The sequence below is a fragment of the Haliotis rubra genome, unplaced genomic scaffold (genome assembly GCF_003918875.1).
Source record: "Haliotis rubra isolate DU_JTF1 unplaced genomic scaffold, ASM391887v1 Scf410, whole genome shotgun sequence".
In the NCBI taxonomy this organism is placed as follows: Eukaryota; Metazoa; Mollusca; class Gastropoda; order Lepetellida; family Haliotidae; genus Haliotis; species Haliotis rubra.
In genome coordinates, this window is record NW_025767092.1 from 539,777 (window position 1) to 563,004 (window position 23,228).

The window sequence follows — 23,228 nt, forward strand, 5'->3', positions numbered from 1 at the left end:
TATCACTGATATGAAGACTGCATATTACTACAAGTTCATTTGTGTTACAGAGACAGATATAACGGGCTTCAGTTCTCTTTGTCAATCACGGCTCTTGTTTGCTTATTGTGAAGTGGTTGTTGAGAACGTGATCTCCTTCCAGCGTAGTGCGACGTTTGAGAGTGTATGACTCGGTTTATTGTTCAGGAAGTCACGATCTGTCGTGGGCTCTTCAACAATATGGCGTCGGTTCAGGCACCATATATGACTTAAGCTGATAATTATCCATTTGAATCCTCGACTTTAAACTTTTTTACAAGTAACTTCGATATTTTAACATTAAATTAGAATAACTTTGAAGCTTCTTACAATTTCCGAACCGTTATAACTGTCATATGTTCGACTTCATGGCTAGTACATGTATAATTCTATAGTTAATTGTTATAGTTAAAATCAGTAGATTTTGATGTTTATATTTCATATTTAGGGAATGTTATTCACAGAAGAACAGCTGAAATTGGTAAGGCAAAATATTCGTCAATGCACGTATCTCTATCAGAGAAGACAAATGACATTTACACTCAATCTATTTGTTGCAGTTACAAAGGAACAAAGGATGTAAAATGGAAACCAAGAAGTGTAAACTGAATTTTTGCAGGAATTGTGTTCTTCTGCATTAAGGCATATGATGTTTGATGTAATTCTAAAGTCATACAGCGTAACAGCATGTATATAACTTTACAATTTACAGTTATCTTGCCACTTGCAGCTTCAAACACATGACTGAGGGAGTGCGAAATATTAGCTTCAACTCGTGAAGATTCAATGTTGTGTTACCAAGAGTTTTTTCACCCATACAAGAAAAGTTGTATTTTTTTGCCACGTCAGAGTGTGCTTTTAAAATAACACCACAATTGTTTCACTGCCGACGCGCTTCGCAGCAATGCTTCAGCGTGGGTTCTCTACTCAAAATAAAGTCCATCCCAAGGATCTCGTGATAACGAGGTTTTACGGTATCAGTGTCTTGACTTCGCATGTATTCATGGCACATAGATATATAGATACATTACATAATTATACACTCTTACAAAGGTTTATCTATTCCAATGCATTACAATAATGTTTTATATCACATGGCTTAAATGAAGCATAGTGACTCTACTGGCGAGGGTAGATGTTTGTTTTTTACAATGTCCTTATACGTACCTGATGAATCACACTATTTCACTGGCAAGATTCATATATAGAGGCAAAATAGACCCAAAACATTTCACGCCGTTTGCAAAGTTCATTACCAACATAGGTCGGCTATTCTCACTATCACATAGATCTTGTCGTTTGTCTCAGCTAATCGACATCAAAAGAGTGTCATCTGTATCCGAATTTTGTAAATAACGTTAAATACATTATCGGGCAAAAGAAAGCATACAAGTGTTAGCTTGATTTGCCTAAAAGACTACAAACATTATCACATTTTTATAGGCTGAAACAGTCGTCAAAAATACTTGACACTTAAGGTCTCAAACACATCTATGAAATCAAATACAGACCCGTAGAATAACATTTCTTTATGTTTTCATTTTAGACGTAAAATAACATGTGTGTATACTTTCCTCTGCCCGGTAGTTTGCAAGAATCATTTATCTCCGAGGTACCATATGACTCGATCGATATTCAACAGCATATCTTCTTATCCAGATTTTTCAAAGGGCTCTCCTGTCATTAGCGCAACGAGTTGTCATAATTCCACTGCACACCTCTGTCGTGATGTGGGTTTTTGTGTGTAGTCAAAGGACGAATATCCTGTATCCGTGTCTTACACCGTTCGTACATGTGAACCTTCACAGCAACATAGCCTCCTTGATAATGTGGGAAATGAGCTTGAAAAGGTCGGACCATGCTTGCTCAATCTCCGGTGTCCAACTCCCCTTCATGGCAGGTTGTATCGCCCACAGGAACTGAGGGCCAATCAGCTGGAAAAATGAGTTACATAATTAACATAAGCTTGTTATATATCAGCACGCTGAATAGGAAAACAGTCACGACCAAAAAAGCACGATAACAGTCACTCGACAGTTTTCCAACTACATGGCAGCGGTCTGTGATCGAGCAATAACAATCCAGTCTTGTCCAGACAGGCCAGTGATTGATATCATAAGAATCGACCTGAGCAATAGGGACACGATGACACGCATCAGCAAAGTCAGCGAGTTTGACCGTAAGCCGCCTCTTAGGACATTATGGTTGTTGGAAATCAATTCTAACCTGGTATCTTCCATGAAATATGAACGCGAAGATAGGTAATCAATGGTTATATTACTCTTTCAATCATCACTAACGTCAATGTGTCAGTAACTAGATTCCTTAATTGACTTTACTTTTACCCACCTGGCGCTTAGACAAATTTATATTACCTTCACTGACGAGCTGTGCCAGACGTTCATGATTGCCTGGCCCAGTGATTAAAACCTAACTGAAAACTAACTGTGAAACTACGTCTCTCAGCAATACGTCCCTCTGAACTACGATCCTCCAGTTCCTGATCCTTGACATGTCATCACATATATGATCACTTGATTAATACAAGGGGTAAGTGTTTGCGAAGAAAGTCATTTGTTGTGTTTTCTTTTATTCGTTGACATTAATTCCCTCCATGTAACTGTAACACTAGTTTAGATGGCGTTAAAACTAACTCCATCACTCTCACTGATGGACCGTGTTACATTTTACAGGCAAATTGGTATACAAAGATACGTTCCTTTCATGAATTTGAAACCTCAGCTGGCATTTTGAATTGGTTGATTACGACACTGAAGTCACTGGTTAACAAACATAAACACGCTTTCAGCAAGACAGCCAACCATCTCAGAGGTTAATAAATCTAAAGACCGAAAAATGTTTTGATACATGCATCGCAAAGATTCTATAAAGGGTCAGTGATGGTGTTGTAAATCCGAGAATACCGCCAACATCTCCTATTAATGGGATCTATTTAAAGCAGGGAAAAAGTCCAGTGGAATACAAGATTGATACAATGTATAACTGAAGAGATAGCCTGATCTTGCAAAGGTCTGTATCTCGAAGAAATATGTCTGGATGTGTGGTTGATTGAGTGGCCACTCAATCAGTTTCACCACTTTCAGGCCAGGGTGATGTATGTTATCATCACGGATCAGCATATGGTTAAAGTAATCTGTCTCCCGTAATTAGAGGTAGCGTCAATCAACGGGTATATTGTAAAGTGGATATAGCCCTTAAGACAACCAGATAACATGTTATGTTCACATGGTACGTTCGTTTACCTCAATGTATTGGCTGATTCTATGCAAGCTCGCGATCGTATACAGGTTTGATAGGATTAAGAACCATTCATTAAGCATCTTGTCAACAACACGAACAGTGGCATATGTGAAAACAAAGAATCCTTGTTTGTTCATCAAATGGATCTGTTAGTGTTGGTAATGAAATGTTAACATTTTCAAATTTCTGAAATTAAAACAGCTTGGGGTTTTAAAAAATGAATCCTTCGTGGGGTCACACACAGAATTTAAAACCATTTGCCCTCCATTAGCAGAAGCAAATGTGCAAATTTGTTGTAGATAGAGGTCAATATGCAACAGTTTTCTTCAGTAATTGACTGTTATCAGTTATGATAACAGGGGGAATATAGAATTAGCAGCATTAAACGTCGATCACTACGCATCCTTCAACCCATGCTATGTTATATTCTTTTATCCATAAGACATAGCAAACTTGGACAATATTTCGTGTTTACGGAAGCTATTTCGTTATCAAATATTTGTTTGTATGTGTTAACCATTGAACTCATATCTTGACCCAATCACTTATGTATAACACTGCTGGATTGACTCGTGCTCCAGACTTGATTACTTTACGGACCACAGACATATAGCAGGAATATTTCTTGGAGCGGCGTTTCAAAACGAACCAACAAGCAAACAAACAGAATGATAATTCTAATGACGACATCCGGGTACACTGACAGAACAAACAAGGTTTATATATAAACTGCAGCTGGAGCCGAACGCAGATCGTACTCCGTTACGAGCTAACTGACACGACTTTGGGTGCATCGCGTTTCGAATATTCCAGGAATGACATCTGCAATTCACACCAGCGCAATGCTTATCTCTGTCACTCAAATGCCGTCAACGAGCCTCTTATCACTGATATGAAGACTGCATATTAATACAAGTTCATTGTGTTACAGAGACAGATATAACGGGCTTCAGTTCTCGTTGTGAATCACGGCTCTTGTTTGCTTATTGTGAAATGGTTGTTGAGAACGTGATCTCCTTCCATTGTAGTGCGACGTTTGAGAGTGTATGACTCGGTTTATTGTTCAGGAAGTCACGATCTGTCGTGGGCTCTTCAACAATATGGCGTCGGTTCAGGCACACTATATGACTTTAGCTGATACTTATCCATTTTAATCCTCGACTTCAAAGATATTTTTAAAAAAACACCATTTTAACATTAAATCAATTTATAATATCTTTGAAGCTTCTTACAATTTTCGAACCGTTATTACTGTCATATGTTCGACTTAATGGCTAATACATCAATAATTCTATAGTTAATTGTTATAGTTAAAGTCAGTAGATACGTTTTCACATTCGCAAGGACATACATACTCACCTATTCAAATTCTGGTATCATGTATATCTGGGAGGGACATTATGGTATTTTTTTCGGCACTCAGCAATATGTCAAGGGAACCTGTAATAATCGAGCCTGGACCGACAAACAAGTGACCGCGAACATGGTTAAGTCGGGATACAATGACACACATTTAAGCAAGTCACCCAAACCAGATTCAATACGTTGATATGAAGATGTGAACGTATTTGGGAACATTGTTTAAGAGTTTTTATTGACAGTCGATTGAAACAACTGCTGTTTTTAAAGGATATGTTTTCTGATAACTTCAGATGAAGGTTTCAGAGTGAGTGAGTTTAGTTTTACACCGCATTTAGCCATATTCCAACAATATCACCAGAAATGGGCTTCGCACATCTACCCATATGAGCAATCGAACCCAGGTCTTCGAGCGAACGCTTTAACCACTTGGCTACCCCATCGCCCCTGTAGGCTTCAGATGTGTGTGTTCATTCCAAGGTGTTACAGTATGTCTATGTATCTGTGAATACGATTCCGATTATTTGAAAAGTTTTGCATGAATTATTATGCAAATGAACAATTTTTGGATTAACGAATCAACATTAACACCCATTATAATCAAATAACGTCATACCAGAAACACCCGGGGTATTGACACTCCGTTCTTACGAGGTTTCACAGTATCACTATAGTTCGGCATGAAATGCATGTGGACCCGGTTTTTGTAAATATCTCTTCATCCAATGACCCAATCGATCTCAAACTGTGCAAGTGGATGTTTTGTCAGACAACCTAATCACATTGTAAATCACCGATTTTATGCATTTGTATTAAAGAATCTGTCTATGTAACTGTCAACAAAATAAACAGCAGACCGCAGACTGCTTGCAGAGGGAGGGAGCCAATGACCTGTAACAGCGGCAGTGTTGGGTCATAAAGGTAAATGCACGTGCAGTTCATGATAGTTACCTGTGCACTGCACAGTGATAGACCGTTTGGATCATTCACATTGACTACTTCTAGCTGTCATCATGAAAGCTTATGCAGATGATGCTAAACGTTTAATTAGAAATGTGTTGAATTTTTTAAAAAAAGAGAGCAAACGTAGCAAACCAATTTATAAGGTGTCGGATTACATGAAACGTACATAGCTGACCTACATTGACGAACGTTGACCTTTATGACCCAACACTGCCGCTGTTACAGGTCATTGGCTCCCTCCCTCTGCAAGCAGTCTGCGGTCTGCTGTTTATTTTGTTGACAGTTACATAGACAGATTCTTTAATACAAATGCATAAAATCGGTGATTTACAATGTGATTAGGTTGTCTGACAAAACATCCACTTGCACAGTTTGAGATCGATTGGGTCATTGGATGAAGAGATATTTACAAAAAACCGGGTCCACATGCATTTCATGCCAAACTATAACTGCCTTGAACATGTTGCCAGCTGATGCAGTAAAGGTTTGTTGTTGGTGTTTTTAATTTTCTTTTCATTCTTTTGTTTTCTTCGGTTTCGACAAAAACGAAAGTAATCTGATCAAACATAAAACACACAGATATGTAAAAACAGACAGAGCCAAGACGATAAAGGAGACTGGTTTGTATATACGTCGCCTATTCCATGACATTGTAATTGTATTTATGGAGGTGGATCACATGAATACACAACCAAGTATCTATAAATGTATAAACTATTTCAAGAAGCAAGATTTTACGACATTTATTATTATCAATGTATACTCAATGTCTGGGAAATGTCTATTAGTTTAAAAAATAGCAACGTATTTTTGTAATTCTGCTGCCATTCTGAATGTTTTATCGCATTCTCATTACTTGGAATAACGCCTTTTTTAAGACATGACGTAATGATCATGAATCAGTGGCCTGAAACGGCACGTGCGGTTAAGCTATCTACCTGACAGACCTGGGCCATTACTCATAAGTCAGAATCTTTTCATTCAACGATAAAGGCTTGAAATGGTATGAAATAAGCCTTCTCGTAGTTCGCTTGTTTGTGGTTAACTTTCATCTTAATTAAAACATAGTCATTGTTTCCTTGTATCATAATTAAACGTGTATGGTAATATATAGTTATATCAGCAATGTATATAATGTGCGATCCGTTTCAGTACTTTGAACCATTGAAACATCTGCATTCCGTTTACATTCTAATTCGAAGCAATAAAAATAATTCTAAACGGGATAATAATAATAATGAGAAGAAGAAGAAGAGGAATAATAATAAGAAGAAGAAAAAACTGTTATGGTAAGTAGTGTTGGATGTTCAGTGACAAGCTGCTCAGAAAGGAGGTTAAAAAACTTTGATCATGGAGAACAGGTTGATGGGTGGCCTTGTTTAGCATATTGACTCCTCTGGACGTCTGTGTTCCTATACAAGAAAACACAGGTTAGACAAGGACTTAGGAAGTTACCTATGTTTAGCCAGCACTGAATGGGTACCCGGTAGAAAGAGATGGAACCGAGGGTCACCCATCGATCTACACTCCGTTGCAAATATTTGGCATGGACTCTTTGGGGCTATGTAGACAATGTTGCTCATACAGAGATACAATTTGCCTAATGAAATCTGCCAGTGACATTTTTCGGAGCTCGTACCCTATATAACAAAGCGAAATTCTCTGTAAACTGAAGATAGATATTTTTCTTTTCAGAGAGTAAGGTGATTTGACGGTCTCACTGACAATTAACTCTTTTCTTTCGACGGCCAGTTTTAGGTTTCGTCCCAACAGAACAAGCTGCACAATCTCAGTCTGCCAATAACGAGATCTGTCACCTGCAAATAGCGACCGTGCCTTCGACATGAAAGTACACGGATGCCGACATTTACGAAATCTGACGAGTGATTAAACTGGCATATCATAGAAAGAAGTTCCAAGAAGCAAGTGTCCTCTGCACGCTGTAGGTACTGGGAATATACGTTTTTTATGACACCTTTTTAAGTAATATCCTAGCATGATCACAGCCGGTGACACTAAGAATAGATACATCCCACAAAGACAGCTACTGAGTGTACCTGTACACAAACGTAAAGGAAGTAGGGCTCAAATAAAAAAAACAGATGTATCTGTTTCGTGAGGCTAAAGTAGATCATGGTGTCTACAATCAGAATGATAACGCCGATTGTAGCAGCGTTTCTTGCAGAGATCGAGGAGGTTGCTTACAGAGTACAGTTTAAGGAAAGAAAGCACTTGATTGGGGTAAATCTGAAATAATCTACAACAATTATACCGAGCACATATGAGAAGCAGATTTGCAAAATAATGGATCTGATTTTTTCATCCATATGATGGACAAAGGGTTCAGGCAAACGTGAAATTAATACCACTGTTAAGGATATGTGGTCTCCAGATTATCTTGTGTAAAACATTCAGCATTTCAATTATCTGAAGTTATTGTGATTATGTACGATCGATGCAAACCTTTTAACCTGTTCCCCAGGAACATGGTTGATTGATAGCCCACCGAGAATTGGCTAGGTATAAATGTAAGATACATGAGAAGAAATGTAATAATGATGAACAATGTACGTCAAAAGAAGTTTATCATCACAATTAACACAAGAGCAAATGCATAGCTTCTTTCTGTCGTAGCATTTCTACATGACACTGAAACGGCTTTAACAGGTACTATATAGTTTCCGTCAAATATCTTAGGTCCGACACTCTTTGGACCCAAGAAATCTTGAAGCGATTGATTTGGTCTTAACTTGGCTTTGAATGAGGGAGAATGTTTTACGCCATTTTCAGACATACCTTTTAAACTGTATAATATCACCATCAGGGATATTAATGGGTTTCACACAATCATTGTTCGTATACCCTTGCTGGAGAATCGAGACCTGAACATTCGGCGTGCCGAGTAAATGCTTTAACTGCAAGCCTATCCCACCAACCCAACATTATGTCAAGTTGTGACGTTATATGAGCATATTGTGGATGGGAACAGACGTATAACATTTCGGTGAATCCGTCAAGCATACGTATTCTAAGGACAATTTACCATAATCTTCAGAACGTATCTGGCATCAGAACCCATGCATAGAAAATGTATACGAGGTACCTTGGATCACTCTATTGAATTGAGTGAGGGAGTCAGATTTTACGCCGCTTTTAGCAGTATCAGAGCAATGTCACTACGGGGACACCAGATATTGGCTTCACATATATATGAAGGCATATTGGGAATCGAACCCTGATCTCCGGTGTAACGAGCGAACGATTTAACCACAAGGCTACCCAATGCCTCTCGCTGGGTTGAGTTTGGTTGTGTGTAGATCTTGACAGTTGTGCACTTAAAGACAATAATTTAACCTGAGTTAAAAACATTACCAACACCTTTACTCAGTAAACTTTAGACGAAAAATCTGAACTGGGACAGCCGTAACGATCAGGGTTCGCTTCAATTGGAAATAATGTAATAACAATACCGTAGCCCTTACGACTGGTTTGAAACATGGCTTTGTTTGCTTGTCGTATAAAACCAAAATGAACCAACGTTCGGATGTACCAATATATTATGATTGAGCATTCAAAACATTTCATGGCAAAGCAAATGTAATTATATGAAAGATAATTCAAAGAAAATCATCGTAAAGTCCTGATAACAGAGACCACCCGTCAGTATACGAAACGTCTTTGTCCTCCATTTCTTTTCACTTCTTTGCCCTGGCTTCGTCTAAATACCTTTCCACTTTCCGTGGACATTAATAACCACAGGAGTGAAGATACATTAGGAAATGGAATAATTCAATGGCAAAACATTGAATAGGAATTGACGTCGGCTACAAATACATGAAATTGTACATGATGGCTTCCGAACCATCTTCATAATTACCGTTAGAGCCGTTCCTATTAGAGGAATTCAAGGTGCCAGTCTCAACCTGATGTGAACTATGGTGAGTGGACCTTGCGCGTAATAAGGCTGTTTGTTAATAGCGAATAGATGGCTTGTCTCTAAAAGGGTTGAGTCGTTATCCCGAAGTCTTCCCGGAGCTATTAATCTTCATTTAACGGAACTCAGATAATAATGTCTGTTTCCAGGCATAAAGTCCAGCCTCAAGGGAGAGACATTTTGCCCACTTCCCATGTAGAGCCATTGAGAAAATTACTGTCGACGATATAGCTTATTGTCTCAATCACTCGCCATCAGAAAGCATATCGGCAGACCTGTGGTATTTCTTTATGGATATTACATCACGCTGATTGCTTTATATGCCATGGGTCTTTGTTCCTAGCGTGCACGTAATCAATTTAGGACATTTGCTTTTCAAATAACTCTTTGGAAATGCAAAGATACGTTAATAAATGTTATCAAAAATACGGGAATAAAAGCTTGTGATTCGGATATTATTTAAACAATCCCTAAGAGCGATGTTTTATCTTTGGAAAGGGAAGTAAACACAATTGTCGCTAATTAACTTTGAACGCCAGCGCCTTTGGCCATTCCACGGGGATGCGATGAAATGCTGTTGAGGCTTAGAATCGAGTACTCTCCGGTAGCTGCAGGTGCGAGCATCATTTGGGAATATCAACCCAGAGATGAACACTATGTCAGAGTATTCTTACCACTCCAACCTTGACACCAAGTCCTCTGTCACTTCGATATCAAATGCCAACCCGAGGCTTATATCGGGGCAATCTTTAAATCATTTCAGACTAATAAGAGTTTGGCATTTAAACTGAAGTTGGTGGTGTCCATAGGCTTTACGGCCATAACGTTTGAGAATGCCAGGAGTGAAACTGCCCAGGAAGAGATTAATATGGTAAGAAGTAACGCGGATGTAGTCACAAATATAGTCTTACCAACGAACAAAGCAAAAATCACCATCGGGAGAATCTAGCAATCAAGGGACAGGTGAACGTTTTTGCATGTGTTTGTGACGGGCTCTGAAGGTTGGGGTATGCTCACCTTTTCGCGAACATCTAGGTCCATCCGTCTTAGAACATCAGTGATTCTTTACTCGAATAGTCTATACTATTTTTATCATTGTTTGATCTAATATGTATCTGTCTGTAGATGTAATTTGCTATTTTCAGATGTGTCTAATGAACCTGTAGTCGATATTGTAGGTAGTGTTTTTCAGGAGAATGGTTTTGCTGCATGACGCTTAATGATCTTGATTTCCTGTTTACCAAGGTCAAGTTGGTTTGCGATGAAATAAATGAGATATGTTCTGTATGAATAACAACTTAGAAATGGATCGATGTCCCATCATTAATAATTATGATAATAATGTGTACTTCTATAGCACTAAATTTCATACACCAAGTGCATGCTCAAAGACTGCTGGGTGAACAGAGGCAATGTTGAACAAAGTCACTTGCCTAAGGTGAGACCACACGTATCACAAGTGCTTCGTTGTGGGGCAGGACCGAAGTCCTAGAAACTGTCAGGAGTCAAGCTGCCGAACAAGGTCACCAATCGTTGTTTAACGTGAACTGATATGTGACCTGAGCTCAATGCACAGGACCACACACCGCGACGGGGAATGACGACTTTCATATGGAGTATATTTGCATGTTATGTCTATTCAAAAGGTTTGCATGAACTCATGTGAACATATGCCTGTGCGTGTGGACTTGGATAAGTCAAAGTATTTACAAAGGTACCGTCAACTTCGACACAACGCCGTTTTACTGTAGTAATCTTCCATTTCACATCTACTAGGAAGGGAACTGTTGTATGTTTAACTGCTTTGTCATTCGTTCACCATGATCACATGGGTGGAATGTGTCCCCAGCATCCATTGCTGGTCGTGAAAGACGACTATATTGGAAACCTTTAGGGATTGCGGTTCAACTTGGCCATTAGCAGGAACATATAGGGGTCGTAAGAGGCGACTTAATGGGGTGGTCTGGTTCGGTGACTTGCAGTTGGTTGATGGTGTGTGAACGTATTCCGATGCCGCGGGTCGTAGCTCATAAAACCAATCCATTTAATATATTTACTTAAGACTTTGATACCTAACAATCCAGTTCTAGTTATTGTCAATGAATAAAGACAAATACCACCACGCCTTAAATCCTCAATGGTTGTAACGTCTCATGTTGCACTGAAACCAGGCCTATTTTTAAACAGACACGCCCTCTCTATCCCTCTTTCTTTTCTGTTTGCATTCTCTCACTAAATATTGCCTAATGTCATAGTGAAGAATATTGGACATGTGCTGGTACAGACAGTGATGGCAGCATCTGTCGCTAAAAAAGAAATGAACGAAGAACGTGCGTGACAATGCACTTAATAAATGATGTTAATGTTTATGTAACAATTAATGGTTCTCATCTGACTTGAGCTACATTTACTAATGCGATCAAAGTTTCTAAATCATCGATGAACATGACGGCTTACCAACCTATAAATGTTTGCCTACCATTTGCATGTAAACACGTGTGTCGAACCTGCTGACATTAGATACATGGAGACAAAAGGATATGACATTAACTCTCTCTGTTGATGGGTGGGGGCGGTTGAGTAGGCTCATGAAGACCCGGGTTCCATTCCCCACATGGGTACAATTTGGCTAAAAACGGCGTAAAGTCATACTCACCCACTCACTCACTCAGTTCAGTCTGTGCTTATGTGTTCGTTCACTTACGAGGAAACTGTCACTAAGGGAACAGTCATTATGTTATGTCAGCTGTAATGAGCACATGTGCATTTGTGGTCTAATACTTTCTGCTCCAGTGTCACGAGTGCTACAGGTAGTGTATCATAAGACGGAGCGACCAATATTGAGATGGCTGAGCCATTGCGTGGGATAGCATCACGCCCAAGTACAGGACAGATCTCATCCGTCATCGTAATCGACTCAAAGGGATTCATTATGGGGATAAGGCTATCAGGACAGTCGTGTGACATAGCCTATACGCGACGTCAGCGTCAATAGAACGTCCGGTCATCGGAACATGCACGTGCTCCACTGTCCAGCTGACAGTCCTGATCTCAGCAACAATGAACACCAGGTGGACAGAGACTGGAAGTCGTGTGGGCCCGGTGCACGGAATGTGTACCAACCTTTGAAGCTCTGCAAGAAGAGTGACTGCGAAGGCCAAGTGCTAACACCGGATTGATAGATTTAGTATGATTTTAGGCCGCTTTTAGCAATATTCCAGCAATATCACGGCGGGGCACACCAGAAATGGGCTTCACACATTGTACCAATTTGGGGAATCGAACACGGGTCTTCAGCGTGACGAACGGACGCCTTAACCATTAGGCTAGCACCGACCCTGCTACCACCGGAAGTATGGGCCAAAATGAGCAGATAGTGTCAAGCAGTCCGGCCCATTGTGCCAGCCATATTAAACCGGCAAAAGTATGCATTAGCACAAGTACCAAATCCATCAAGTGCAATTAACAGTAAGTCACATATACCATAATCATCACCCAATGTTTTACCCTTGATATTCCATATAATTCAGGCGACCACCAATTTCTTTCCAAAAGCATACTATAAGAAAACATCCCTTGCACCCTCAAGGTATCTCAGAGGTTTTCGTTCGCTGCGTACTGATTTATTTCACATAAGAAACACGTATGGTCTAAACTCCTCCGTGCACACTTCCTAAATATCGTAGCTCATATCCAATTATTGTTGTTTGTTTGTTTGTTTGTTATTTAACGTCACGTTCAGCAATACTCCTGCTAAATGGCGGCGGTCCGTAAATTATCGAGTCTGGACCAGACAATCCATTCAGTGAGCATCGTCCTACGCAACTGGGATACGATGACATGTGTCAACCACCTCAGCGAGCCTGGCCACCCGATCCCGTTAGTTGCCTCTTACGACATGCATCGGTTGGTGAAGACCAATTCTAACCCGGATCATCACGGGTCATACCTAAATATATATCAACAACAGTTATACTCACATCTATATAATCAACCCTAGCATTATACAGGACGTGTTTGGCGCCAAGGTCATGCAGGAGTTCTTCCATCTTTTTAGGCTCATTGATCCTGGCTAGGCACTTCTCGACGGTCCCCATCACACGGAGAGCATGGGCCTTCAGCTGGGCGCTGTGGCTGAGGTCTTCTTTTGATTTCCCCTTGAAAGGCATGAACACCTCTTGGACGTCAGGGTGTGTCTCGAAAAGCCTGTGCATAGAATAAATTCAAAACGTTAACAAAAGTATCAAAAATAAGTCAACGTATTTTCTTAACCCTTTAAATTGTAGTCAAATGTTGTGTGATGTTTGGTCACTGTTGATGGGTGAGGTGATTTGTGGCTGATATTTGATAGGGGCACATATGGCCATGGCGACGCTATTCGCTTTGTATCACTTCGGGCTTTCCATCCACATTAAGCTGACGCGCAGTGATATAAGTGAAATATTGTTCAAATAGAGTTGTGCATCGTCCGTTCCACTCAGTACCTTTTGTGAAAATAGCTGATAAATCTGGTACACAGTTGCTAAATGGCCGTGACAAAGTTCTTCCGTTGTATTCGTTTTGCTGTGAAAATCATTGACGGTTTTATGTACCATGATGATGGTAATATAATAGAATGCCATTTTATAAGTCTGTCATAACAAGTGGTTTGAGTTAGGTCACCGTTTTCCTCTGCTTTTGTGCACTGACACATTGAAGAAACGTAACCTGTTCTTTGGGTTAGGTTATTTGAAGTGATTAAAACGCCATCGTTGCATAATTTGATCGTCATGTCCTCCACGATAACGTCGTTCAAATGTAGTTTCGATTGTCTTCAGGAAGACATGAAGATTCTCGCTTCAGCACACACAGACCTTCTCCGGTGTCATTCGATCCATAGCAGTGAAATAATAACAATTACTGTGGAACAAGAACGTTTGTTCTGGTATTGAGTCGTTCGTCCTGATATGAGATCAATTGTTCTTACACTGAATCATTTGTTTTTGACGTGGATTAAATCACCTGTCATTTGTCTTTCATGATATAGCAAATAGAGAGCATTCGTTTTGATTCCGGAACTATCCTGAATGAAATTGAAACATTGCACAGATGTTACTACCACTATCTGTTACGATTCGGAATTCAATTTAGTTGTCATGGCAACAATACTGAAGCTATTAATGGCACATACAATGTTTGACATGTTGCTACTATTGGTAGGCAACGTAACATTTACGTTCCCAGCGCATCCTATTCATTAAAGTGTAAATGCAGAAAATCGTGAGATCAGTGTGTGTGTGTGTGTGTGCGTGATTATATGTGTGTGTTTTTGTGAGTGCGTGATTGTGATTGCATGTGTGTGCGTGTGTTTGTGTGTGTGCGTGCTTGCACTAAGTCGGATAAATGTCGGTGGAATAGTGCTTGCAATATGAGTTTTCAAGGTCCAGCCGGTCTTAAGCGCCGGGCGCCAGACAAGGTATTAATAACAACTGCCATCTTTTAATGTATTGTAATGTGACGTATTGTAAAGTCCTTCCACTGTGTTAAAATGAGGCGCTCTTCATGATGTTTTATCCACGGAACCGGTCAGGTGAGCTACCGTGTTTAGGATGCTACACATATAACGTACCCACATATTGTGATGAAGTGACTGTATATAAACACCTATTATCCTACCATGTGTTTTTGTTACCATCTAAAGAAATGTAACGAACGGACGATGCACAAACTAATTGCCGTCTGGATCATCAACACGGTGGTCTGAAAGCGGATATGAAGACTTTCTATGCGTCCGAACAATTGGCAGTTAAACATTTATAGGTACTATGGGGTTCATTTTCTTGAAAAGAACAACACATAAAAGACCGCATTATTTGCTTTCAAATACGAAACCCCGTGGTTTAAGACGACTCCTTCCAACGTTTATAATTACCACGGCCTGCAAGACCAACAAGCTGCTGACAAATTCCAACCTCACGCAATGTCAGTAAATGTATAAAAAGTAATGCATATGTTAGAACACGTCCTAAAACCCGATTGAGAGTATTAACAATAGTTAATGCAATATTAAACTTATAAAAGGAACACACAACGGGTGCATAAAAAGTACTGCGTATGTTAGGACACGTTGCAAAATCCCATTTAGAATCTTAAGAATAGTTAATGCAATAATAAACCTTATACGTGGAACCCACAACGGACGTCCACGAACCTTAATTGTCAATTTATGCTACCGAAGCATTGGTGACTCATAGTAAGAGAAACACGATCATAGATAAACAATATGCTTCAAACGCTGAATGGACCTTCCCCATGTATATATTCAATGACGTTATTCCCTACTCTGCTTGTTATCCTACAGCCACAATGACTAGTGTATGCGGTTGAGTATCTATCCTGATTCCATCACGAGGATGAATAGTGTCTATCTGTAGAACTGTCTATAGAGGCATGCATGGTATGGCGCCGGCTGTGAATAATCTTGAATAAATTACTCTGTTGTGACCCCGCAAATGCAACTTTCAGATCATCCAGCGTATGTACTCTGTCACAACAAGTTGTTATCTCACATCTAGCTACCTAGTATGAAATGTTTGACCCAATCAGACTATCTTAGTTGGTCGATTTGTTGTTTAACGCCACACTCAGCAATATTTCAGCTATATGGCAGCGGTCTGTAAATAATCGAGTCTGGTCCAGACAATCCAGTGATCAACATCATGAGCATCGATCTACGCAACTGGGAATCGATGACATGTGTCAACCAAGGCAGCGAGCCTGACCACCTGATCTCGTTATTCGCCTCTTACGACAAGCTTTGGTTACTAAAGACCAATTCTAACCCGTAGCTTCACGGGTTTTAACATCTGAAATGTACGGAAAGTTGTGCAACCTTTAAGAACTAAAGAACTGCTTCAAAGACCGATCCGATATCTCATAGCCATGTTTAACAGACCCCATGCCTAACTTCATTTTGCGGTTTCGAATAATTTTCTGATTCTTCTCGAATGAATTTGTAATCTTGTTTCGCAAATGCATTTGTTTTGATTTGGAGAGATGAGAAAGAAATGTTGTTTCTGCATATAATCGGTGTATATATTGGATACCATCGTAGCGTTAGTTCATAGCCATAGAGTATTAAGAACGTTTCTGATAGAACGCAGCAAGACGTAAAATGATGATAATTGAAGAACGTTAATGTTCAAAAAATATGTCGAGAGTAGATGAGTTCTTTATAAAATGTTCAATTATACATGGGGTTGGGGACGGAATGGGGTGTGTCTCTTATCGATGACAGATGACGCAGAGAGAGCCAATGTGCTTTAATAAAGCAGCACTGATGCAAGCACAGCCGGTAACAGTACTTTAAGTTCTCAGTTATGTCAATTTTATTAGAAATGATTGGCAGACAATTAAGGTTTGCACCTGAAATATGGTTTAAGATTCTTCGTTAAGAAAAAAGAAACGCGTATTTGAAAAAAACCAGACTTTTACCTAATTCTCATATGAATGTTCAATCAACCACCCCATCAAGCAGTATATTAAAGCTGGGAATTGCTTTAGGTGACACAGTCAAACAGTTGGAAAGTAATGAAATCAGGGTTTGTCAGATCGTTGACAGTTCACCATTTTATTGTTTTTGTTATCTAACTGCATTATATTTCAAATCTCGAAACACTGAAGTACAGTTTCTTGTCTCATCTCATTTGACAGGTGATTAATTTGTTGTGTCCACAATCGCTGCTTCGGTGTTCAAATTTCAAATTATTGTATCTCGCGATATCATTATTAGCGGAGAATTTGAATAGTTTTAGCAGTTGAGATGAATGAGCAAAAGAACAATGGTACCTGCATGTATAACAACAACGCAGCTAAAGCCACTGATAATAAGACGTGGGACGGTGCGATAGCATAGTAGTCAAAGCGCTCGCTCATCACGCCGAAGACCTGGGTTCGATTCCCCACATAGTAAAATGTGTGAAGCAGATTTCTGGTGTCCGCCGCAGTGATATTGCTGATATATTGCTAAAAGCAGTCTAAAACTAAACCCACTCACTGATAATATGACGTACATCGACACAAGAAAGTGGTCAACCAGCAGCATAATCTCCAGGATATAACCTTCAATGCTGAATAATAGACAATAAAAAAACAGACATATGCTCAAAAAGGTTGGGAATGAATATTTATGGTTTTGCAACGGAGACAGTGGTTCTTTGTACAGTTCGGAATTACAAATATTGCAGGATCCAAACCTTTTTGTCAAATATACATTGTGTAATGGAGATATAACCACTGGAAGTATGACGTGGTAGCCAAGTGGTTTAGGCGTTTGCTTGTCATGTCGAATTCCCTAGTTCGATGCCTGCTACTATGAAGTCTTTTTGCAGTGTCCCTCGCCTTGATATGGTTGGGATTTTGTTAACAACAACGTTAAACCGAACTCACCCACTCACTCACACACAAACTCATTTATCAACATACATAAACTCTGTCCTTTCTCTTAAAGCATCATTTTACAATTTGAGGTTTAATTAGTGTTGTTGTTACTTCGTTACACGAGCATACTGGGACACATATGACTGATGTGATATTAAACATATTTCATCGATTTCTACGTTTCAATTTCCGCTAACGGGAATAAATTTGTCCGGATATTTGCTTAATGATAAAACTGAAAGCAAACATTGCATATTTCCGAGAAGTGCCATATCAGGATCCTCGTAACAGTTGGCAGCACTCTCTAAAACGTTGGATGGTAACAGCTGCCCTGTTGCAGTCACCTGCAGTCATATGCACATATTGGGCCATTAAATAATATCCTGTTTCACCTGACGGTATAGATCTATCATTTATATTTCACCTCATGTAGAGATCACAGGTCGTGGCCTAATGGATAGAGTGTCTGTCTGGAGATCGAGAAGGCTGATGGTTCGATCCAAGGCAGAGTAATACCAAAACACTTTTAAAGATCGTACTTATTGCTACCAGGTATGGAACTCAAGGGGATAACCCAAGGACCAGGGGGTTTTGGTTAGTATAGAGTGACGAGTGGGGTATCTATGTTAAGTGCCGTATATGTATCTTGCGCTACAGCCGTCATTCGTCCAAACAGACCAAAGCACATACTGTGACGTTCAAAGCTATTTCACCCCACGTGTTCCTAAAGTTAACTCTCCTGGTTATAAACTGTTTACTCTTCTGGTTATATATTGTTAACTTTCCGGTTATTGACTGTTAACTCTACTGGTTATGTATTCTCTCATGGTAATAAAACGTCAACTTCCTTTTCAAAAAACTCTGCTTAAACAGTTATCTATGTTAAATATTAACTGTCTTGGTTGTAAACTGTTAACTCTCCTGGTTATATATTGTTAACTCCCCTGGTTATACATTGTTAACTCCCCTGGTTATATATTGTTAACTCTCCTGGTAATATATTAACTCTCCTGGTTATATTTTGTTGACTCTCCTTATATTATTAACTCTCCTGATTATATATTGTTAACTCTCATGTTATATGTTGTTAACTCTCCTCGTTATATATTGGTAACTCTCATGGTAATAAAACGTCAACTCTCCTTGTCAAAAACTGTTAACTCTGCTGGTTATTAACAGTTAACTCATGTAGTTAAATATTAACTGTCTTGGTTGTAAACTGTTAACTCTCCTGGTTATATAGTGTTAACTCCCTGGTTATATATTGTTAACTCCCCTGGATATATATTGTTACTCTCCTGTTATATATTGTTAACTCCTGATATATATTGTTAACTCCACTGGTTATATATTGTTGACTCTCCTGGTTATATATTGTTAACTCTCATGGTTATATATTAACTCCCTGTTATATATTTGTTGACTCCTGGTTATATATTGTTAACTCCCTGGTTATATATTGTTAACTCACCTGGTTATATATTGTTAACTCTCCTGGTTATATATTGTTAACTCTCCTGGTTATATATTGTTAACTCCTGGTTATATATTGTTAACTCTCCTGGTTATATATTGTTAACTCTCCTGTTATATATTGTTAACTCTCCTGTTATATATGGTTTACTCTCCTCGTTATATATTGTTATAAATCAACTCTCCTTGTCAAAACTGTTAACTCTGCTGGTTATAAACAGTTAACTCATGTAGATAAATATTAACTGTCTTGGTTGTAAACTGTTAACTCTCCTGGTTATATATTGTTAACTCCCCTGGTTATACATTGTTAACTCCCCTGGTTATATATTGTTAACTCTCCTGGTAATATATTAACTCTCCTGGTTATATTTTGTTGACTCTCCTGGTTATATATTATTAACTCTCCTGATTATATATTGTTAACTCTCATGTTATATGTTGTTAACTCTCCTCGTTATATATTGGTAACTCTCATGGTAATAAAACGTCAACTCTCCTTGTCAAAAACTGTTAACTCTGCTGGTTATTAACAGTTAACTCATGTAGTTAAATATTAACTGTCTTGGTTGTAAACTGTTAACTCTCCTGGTTATATAGTGTTAACTCCCTGGTTATATATTGTTAACTCCCCTGGATATATATTGTTACTCTCCTGTTATATATTGTTAACTCCTGATATATATTGTTAACTCCACTGGTTATATATTGTTGACTCTCCTGGTTATATATTGTTAACTCTCATGGTTATATATTAACTCCCCCTGTTATATTTTGTTGACTCCTGGTTATATATTGTTAACCCCTGGTTATATATTGTTAACTCACCTGGTTATATATTGTTAACTCTCCTGGTTATATATTGTTGACTCTCCTGATTATATATTATTAACTCCCCTGGTTATATATTGTTAACTCTCCTGGTTATATATTGTTAACTCTCCTGTTATATGTTGTTAACTCTCCTCGTTATATATTGGTAACTCTCATGGTAATAAAACGTCAACTCTCCTTGTCAAAAACTGTTAACTCTGCTGGTTATAAACAGTTAACTCATGTAGTTAAATATTAACTGTCTTGGTTGTAAACTGTTAACTCCCCTGGTTATATATTGTTAACTCTCCTGGTTATATATTGTTTACTCCCCTGGATATATATTGTTACTCTCCTGTTATATATTGTTAACTCCTGGTTATATATTGTTAACTCCACTGGTTATATATTGTTAACTCTCCTGGTTATATATTGTTACTCTCCTGTTATATATTGTTAACTCCTGTTATATATTGTTAACTCCACTGGTTCTATATTGTTAACTCCACTGGTTATACATTGTTACCTCTCCTGGTATATATACATAACATGACAATAGTATGACGAAAATGGAGTCACATCATGGTCATCATATCACAAAAATGTCATGCACAAACCGTTCGATTGATTCTCAGTCTCCATAGCTTATGGACATAACTTTCCCATTTCTCACAAGCAGCATAATATCAGTTAATGCCAGTTATCAACAATCTGAAACAATATCTCACTGGACCCATTGCAGGATGAATATATAATTAAGGGGGGAGTGTTAAGTAAAGGTCTTGGTCTAAATCAATTACCTCGAATATTGTGCAGAGGTAATTGACGTCTATTCATCGACATGCTGCCAATGTATCCTGCAATTGAAGAACTCTTTCGCGACGGCGAGGGTAAAATTATTTCGGACCATGGTATTCCTCTTTTCATGGCCATCACATCCATGGTAGCACAGCAACAAAGAAGGCAATTGGGAAGGACACAGGGTGACTGGGTCATTATAACTGGCCTTGAAAGGAGCTTACACTTTCTTGGCCATCAATCATCACACTATTCACGAGCTAGGAATTCCCTAAGCCACGTGTATAAAGGTGGGGCCTTGAGGGATGGCAATGTCATCAGGCAGACAATGCCTCTGATAAGGAGGTCCTCACTGTATACATGCGTGGTAGGGACCTCCGATTGTCATTACGCTCGAGTGTGGGCATTCACTGGACAGAACGTTGCTACATTGCACAGACTTACACTACCGTAGTTTCATATTAAGTCTGCATTTTGACTTAATTGGTTTTATTGAACCGGTTCCCTCCGTCTTGAATGTACATGACCCTTTAGTATCAGTATCACTACGTAGAATACATTATCTTTGTCGTATAATTTTAACCTCTGTGAATGGTATTGGATAATATCTATCCAAGAGTTCCGCCAGATCCAGCATTGATGATGGCGCCTGTGGAGATGTACGTAGCGAAGATTCTTTAGGTGTGAGCTCTCATTCCCTACATATTCCAGCTTAATGACTATTGGAAAAAAAGAAACCGATATCGTTAATTTCACCAAAGTCGTTCTACTCTCCTAAAATTACCAGGGCTCGTCTTTGGCTAGCCCTTATCGTGACATTTTAGAAATGGCTGCCGGAAGCAATAATCTAAGCTGTCAACCAGAGCTATAACACTGCAACGATCTCATGCGATTCACGTGATTCGGGAGCAACCGTCTAACAACGAGCCTGGGGATGGTTAATTTTGTCTACTTCTTAATGAAGCGGCTCCTAACATTTTGGTTCAAGTGATTTTAATTGACCAGTTGTCCCGAATTTAAGCCCTAAGATCGATTCTAATTCTCTAGTGTAGACTTCATGGCATATAATCTACGTAATGGCATGAGAAGGATTGGCTTTATCGCCCGGGTGCTCTAATCTTGACCCACGTGGATGGTATGGAAGCTGCCACTTGAGAACTCCCTCACCACAACACTATCATTTCTCCATCTGTTGATTCACCTCATTATTACACCTAATGACAAGACTCTATACTGCGTGGGCGTCTAACTATCACATGGCATATTTTTATCAATATCCATAATCACTTTGTGTCACTATCCTACATGTATCAGTAACAATACCTGCAACTGTCATTGATTTCATATTTGTATCCTACTGATGTTTCGCCCTAAATAGGAAAATGTATCACGTTACGCAACTCACCAGACACAAGCTTAAAGAATATATCCCCTTGTCGTTAGGTTCCTGCTTCCAAATAGGAAGTTGGAACTTTGTCATAATTAGTAACCGGAGAATACAGTGGGTTCTCTTGGGTTGATCGATGGCTTGCAGGAAAAATATTGTGATGACGTCAAGAATTATCGCTGGCGCCATGGACCCTTTCAGTACTCGGCTTGTATGACATTGCTCTTCCAAGATGTGGTGATCGTGTTTTCTCGCATGACTTTATATGATGAATGGTTCACCTCACTGTCAATGTATATGAGTAAGTGAGTACAATTTTACGCCGCTTTTGACCTTTGCAATATTCCATCAAGATCACGGCGAGGGACACCTTAAATGGGCTTCACACATTGCACCCATGTGAGAAATCGAACCGGTGTTCGGCGTGACGAGAAAACGCTTTAACCACTAGGCTACCCTACCTCCCAATGTAATTGTTAAGCAGGTGAGGGGCGGTGGGGTAGCCTAATGGTTAAAGTGTTGGCTCGTCACGCCGAAGACCCGGGTTCGAATCCCCACATGGGTACAATGTGTTAAGCCCATTTCTGGCGTCCCCCGCCGTGATGTTGCTGGAATATTGCTAAAAGCGGCGTAAAACCAAACTCAGTCAGTCAGTCAGTCAGTCAGTTAAGCAGGTGTGGTAAGACATGCTGCTGAATGATTATCTTCAGGTTCTACAATATTAAATGGCTCATCCCTGTTTCCGCCCAGGCGGAATAGAACACTAATTTCAAATTACATGTATTGGAATATGTAATTAGCCCC

The 23,228-nt window shown here is 39.2% G+C and overlaps 1 protein-coding gene across 1 annotated transcript in view; it reads right to left on the minus strand.

Annotated features, from left to right (window-relative positions):
• Positions 1–447: 447 nt before the first annotated feature.
• LOC124288063 (non-symbiotic hemoglobin 1-like) overlaps positions 448–23,228 on the minus strand; it is a 61,803-nt gene continuing 39,022 nt past the window's right edge. Inside the window, exons 2-3 of the mRNA XM_046724632.1 lie at positions 13,516–13,741; positions 448–1,952 (exon numbers count right to left, since the gene is read on the minus strand). Of these exons, the coding sequence (XP_046580588.1) occupies positions 1,821–1,952; positions 13,516–13,741 (358 nt within the window). The 3' untranslated portion in view covers positions 448–1,820. The remainder of the gene's footprint in view (positions 1,953–13,515; positions 13,742–23,228) is intronic.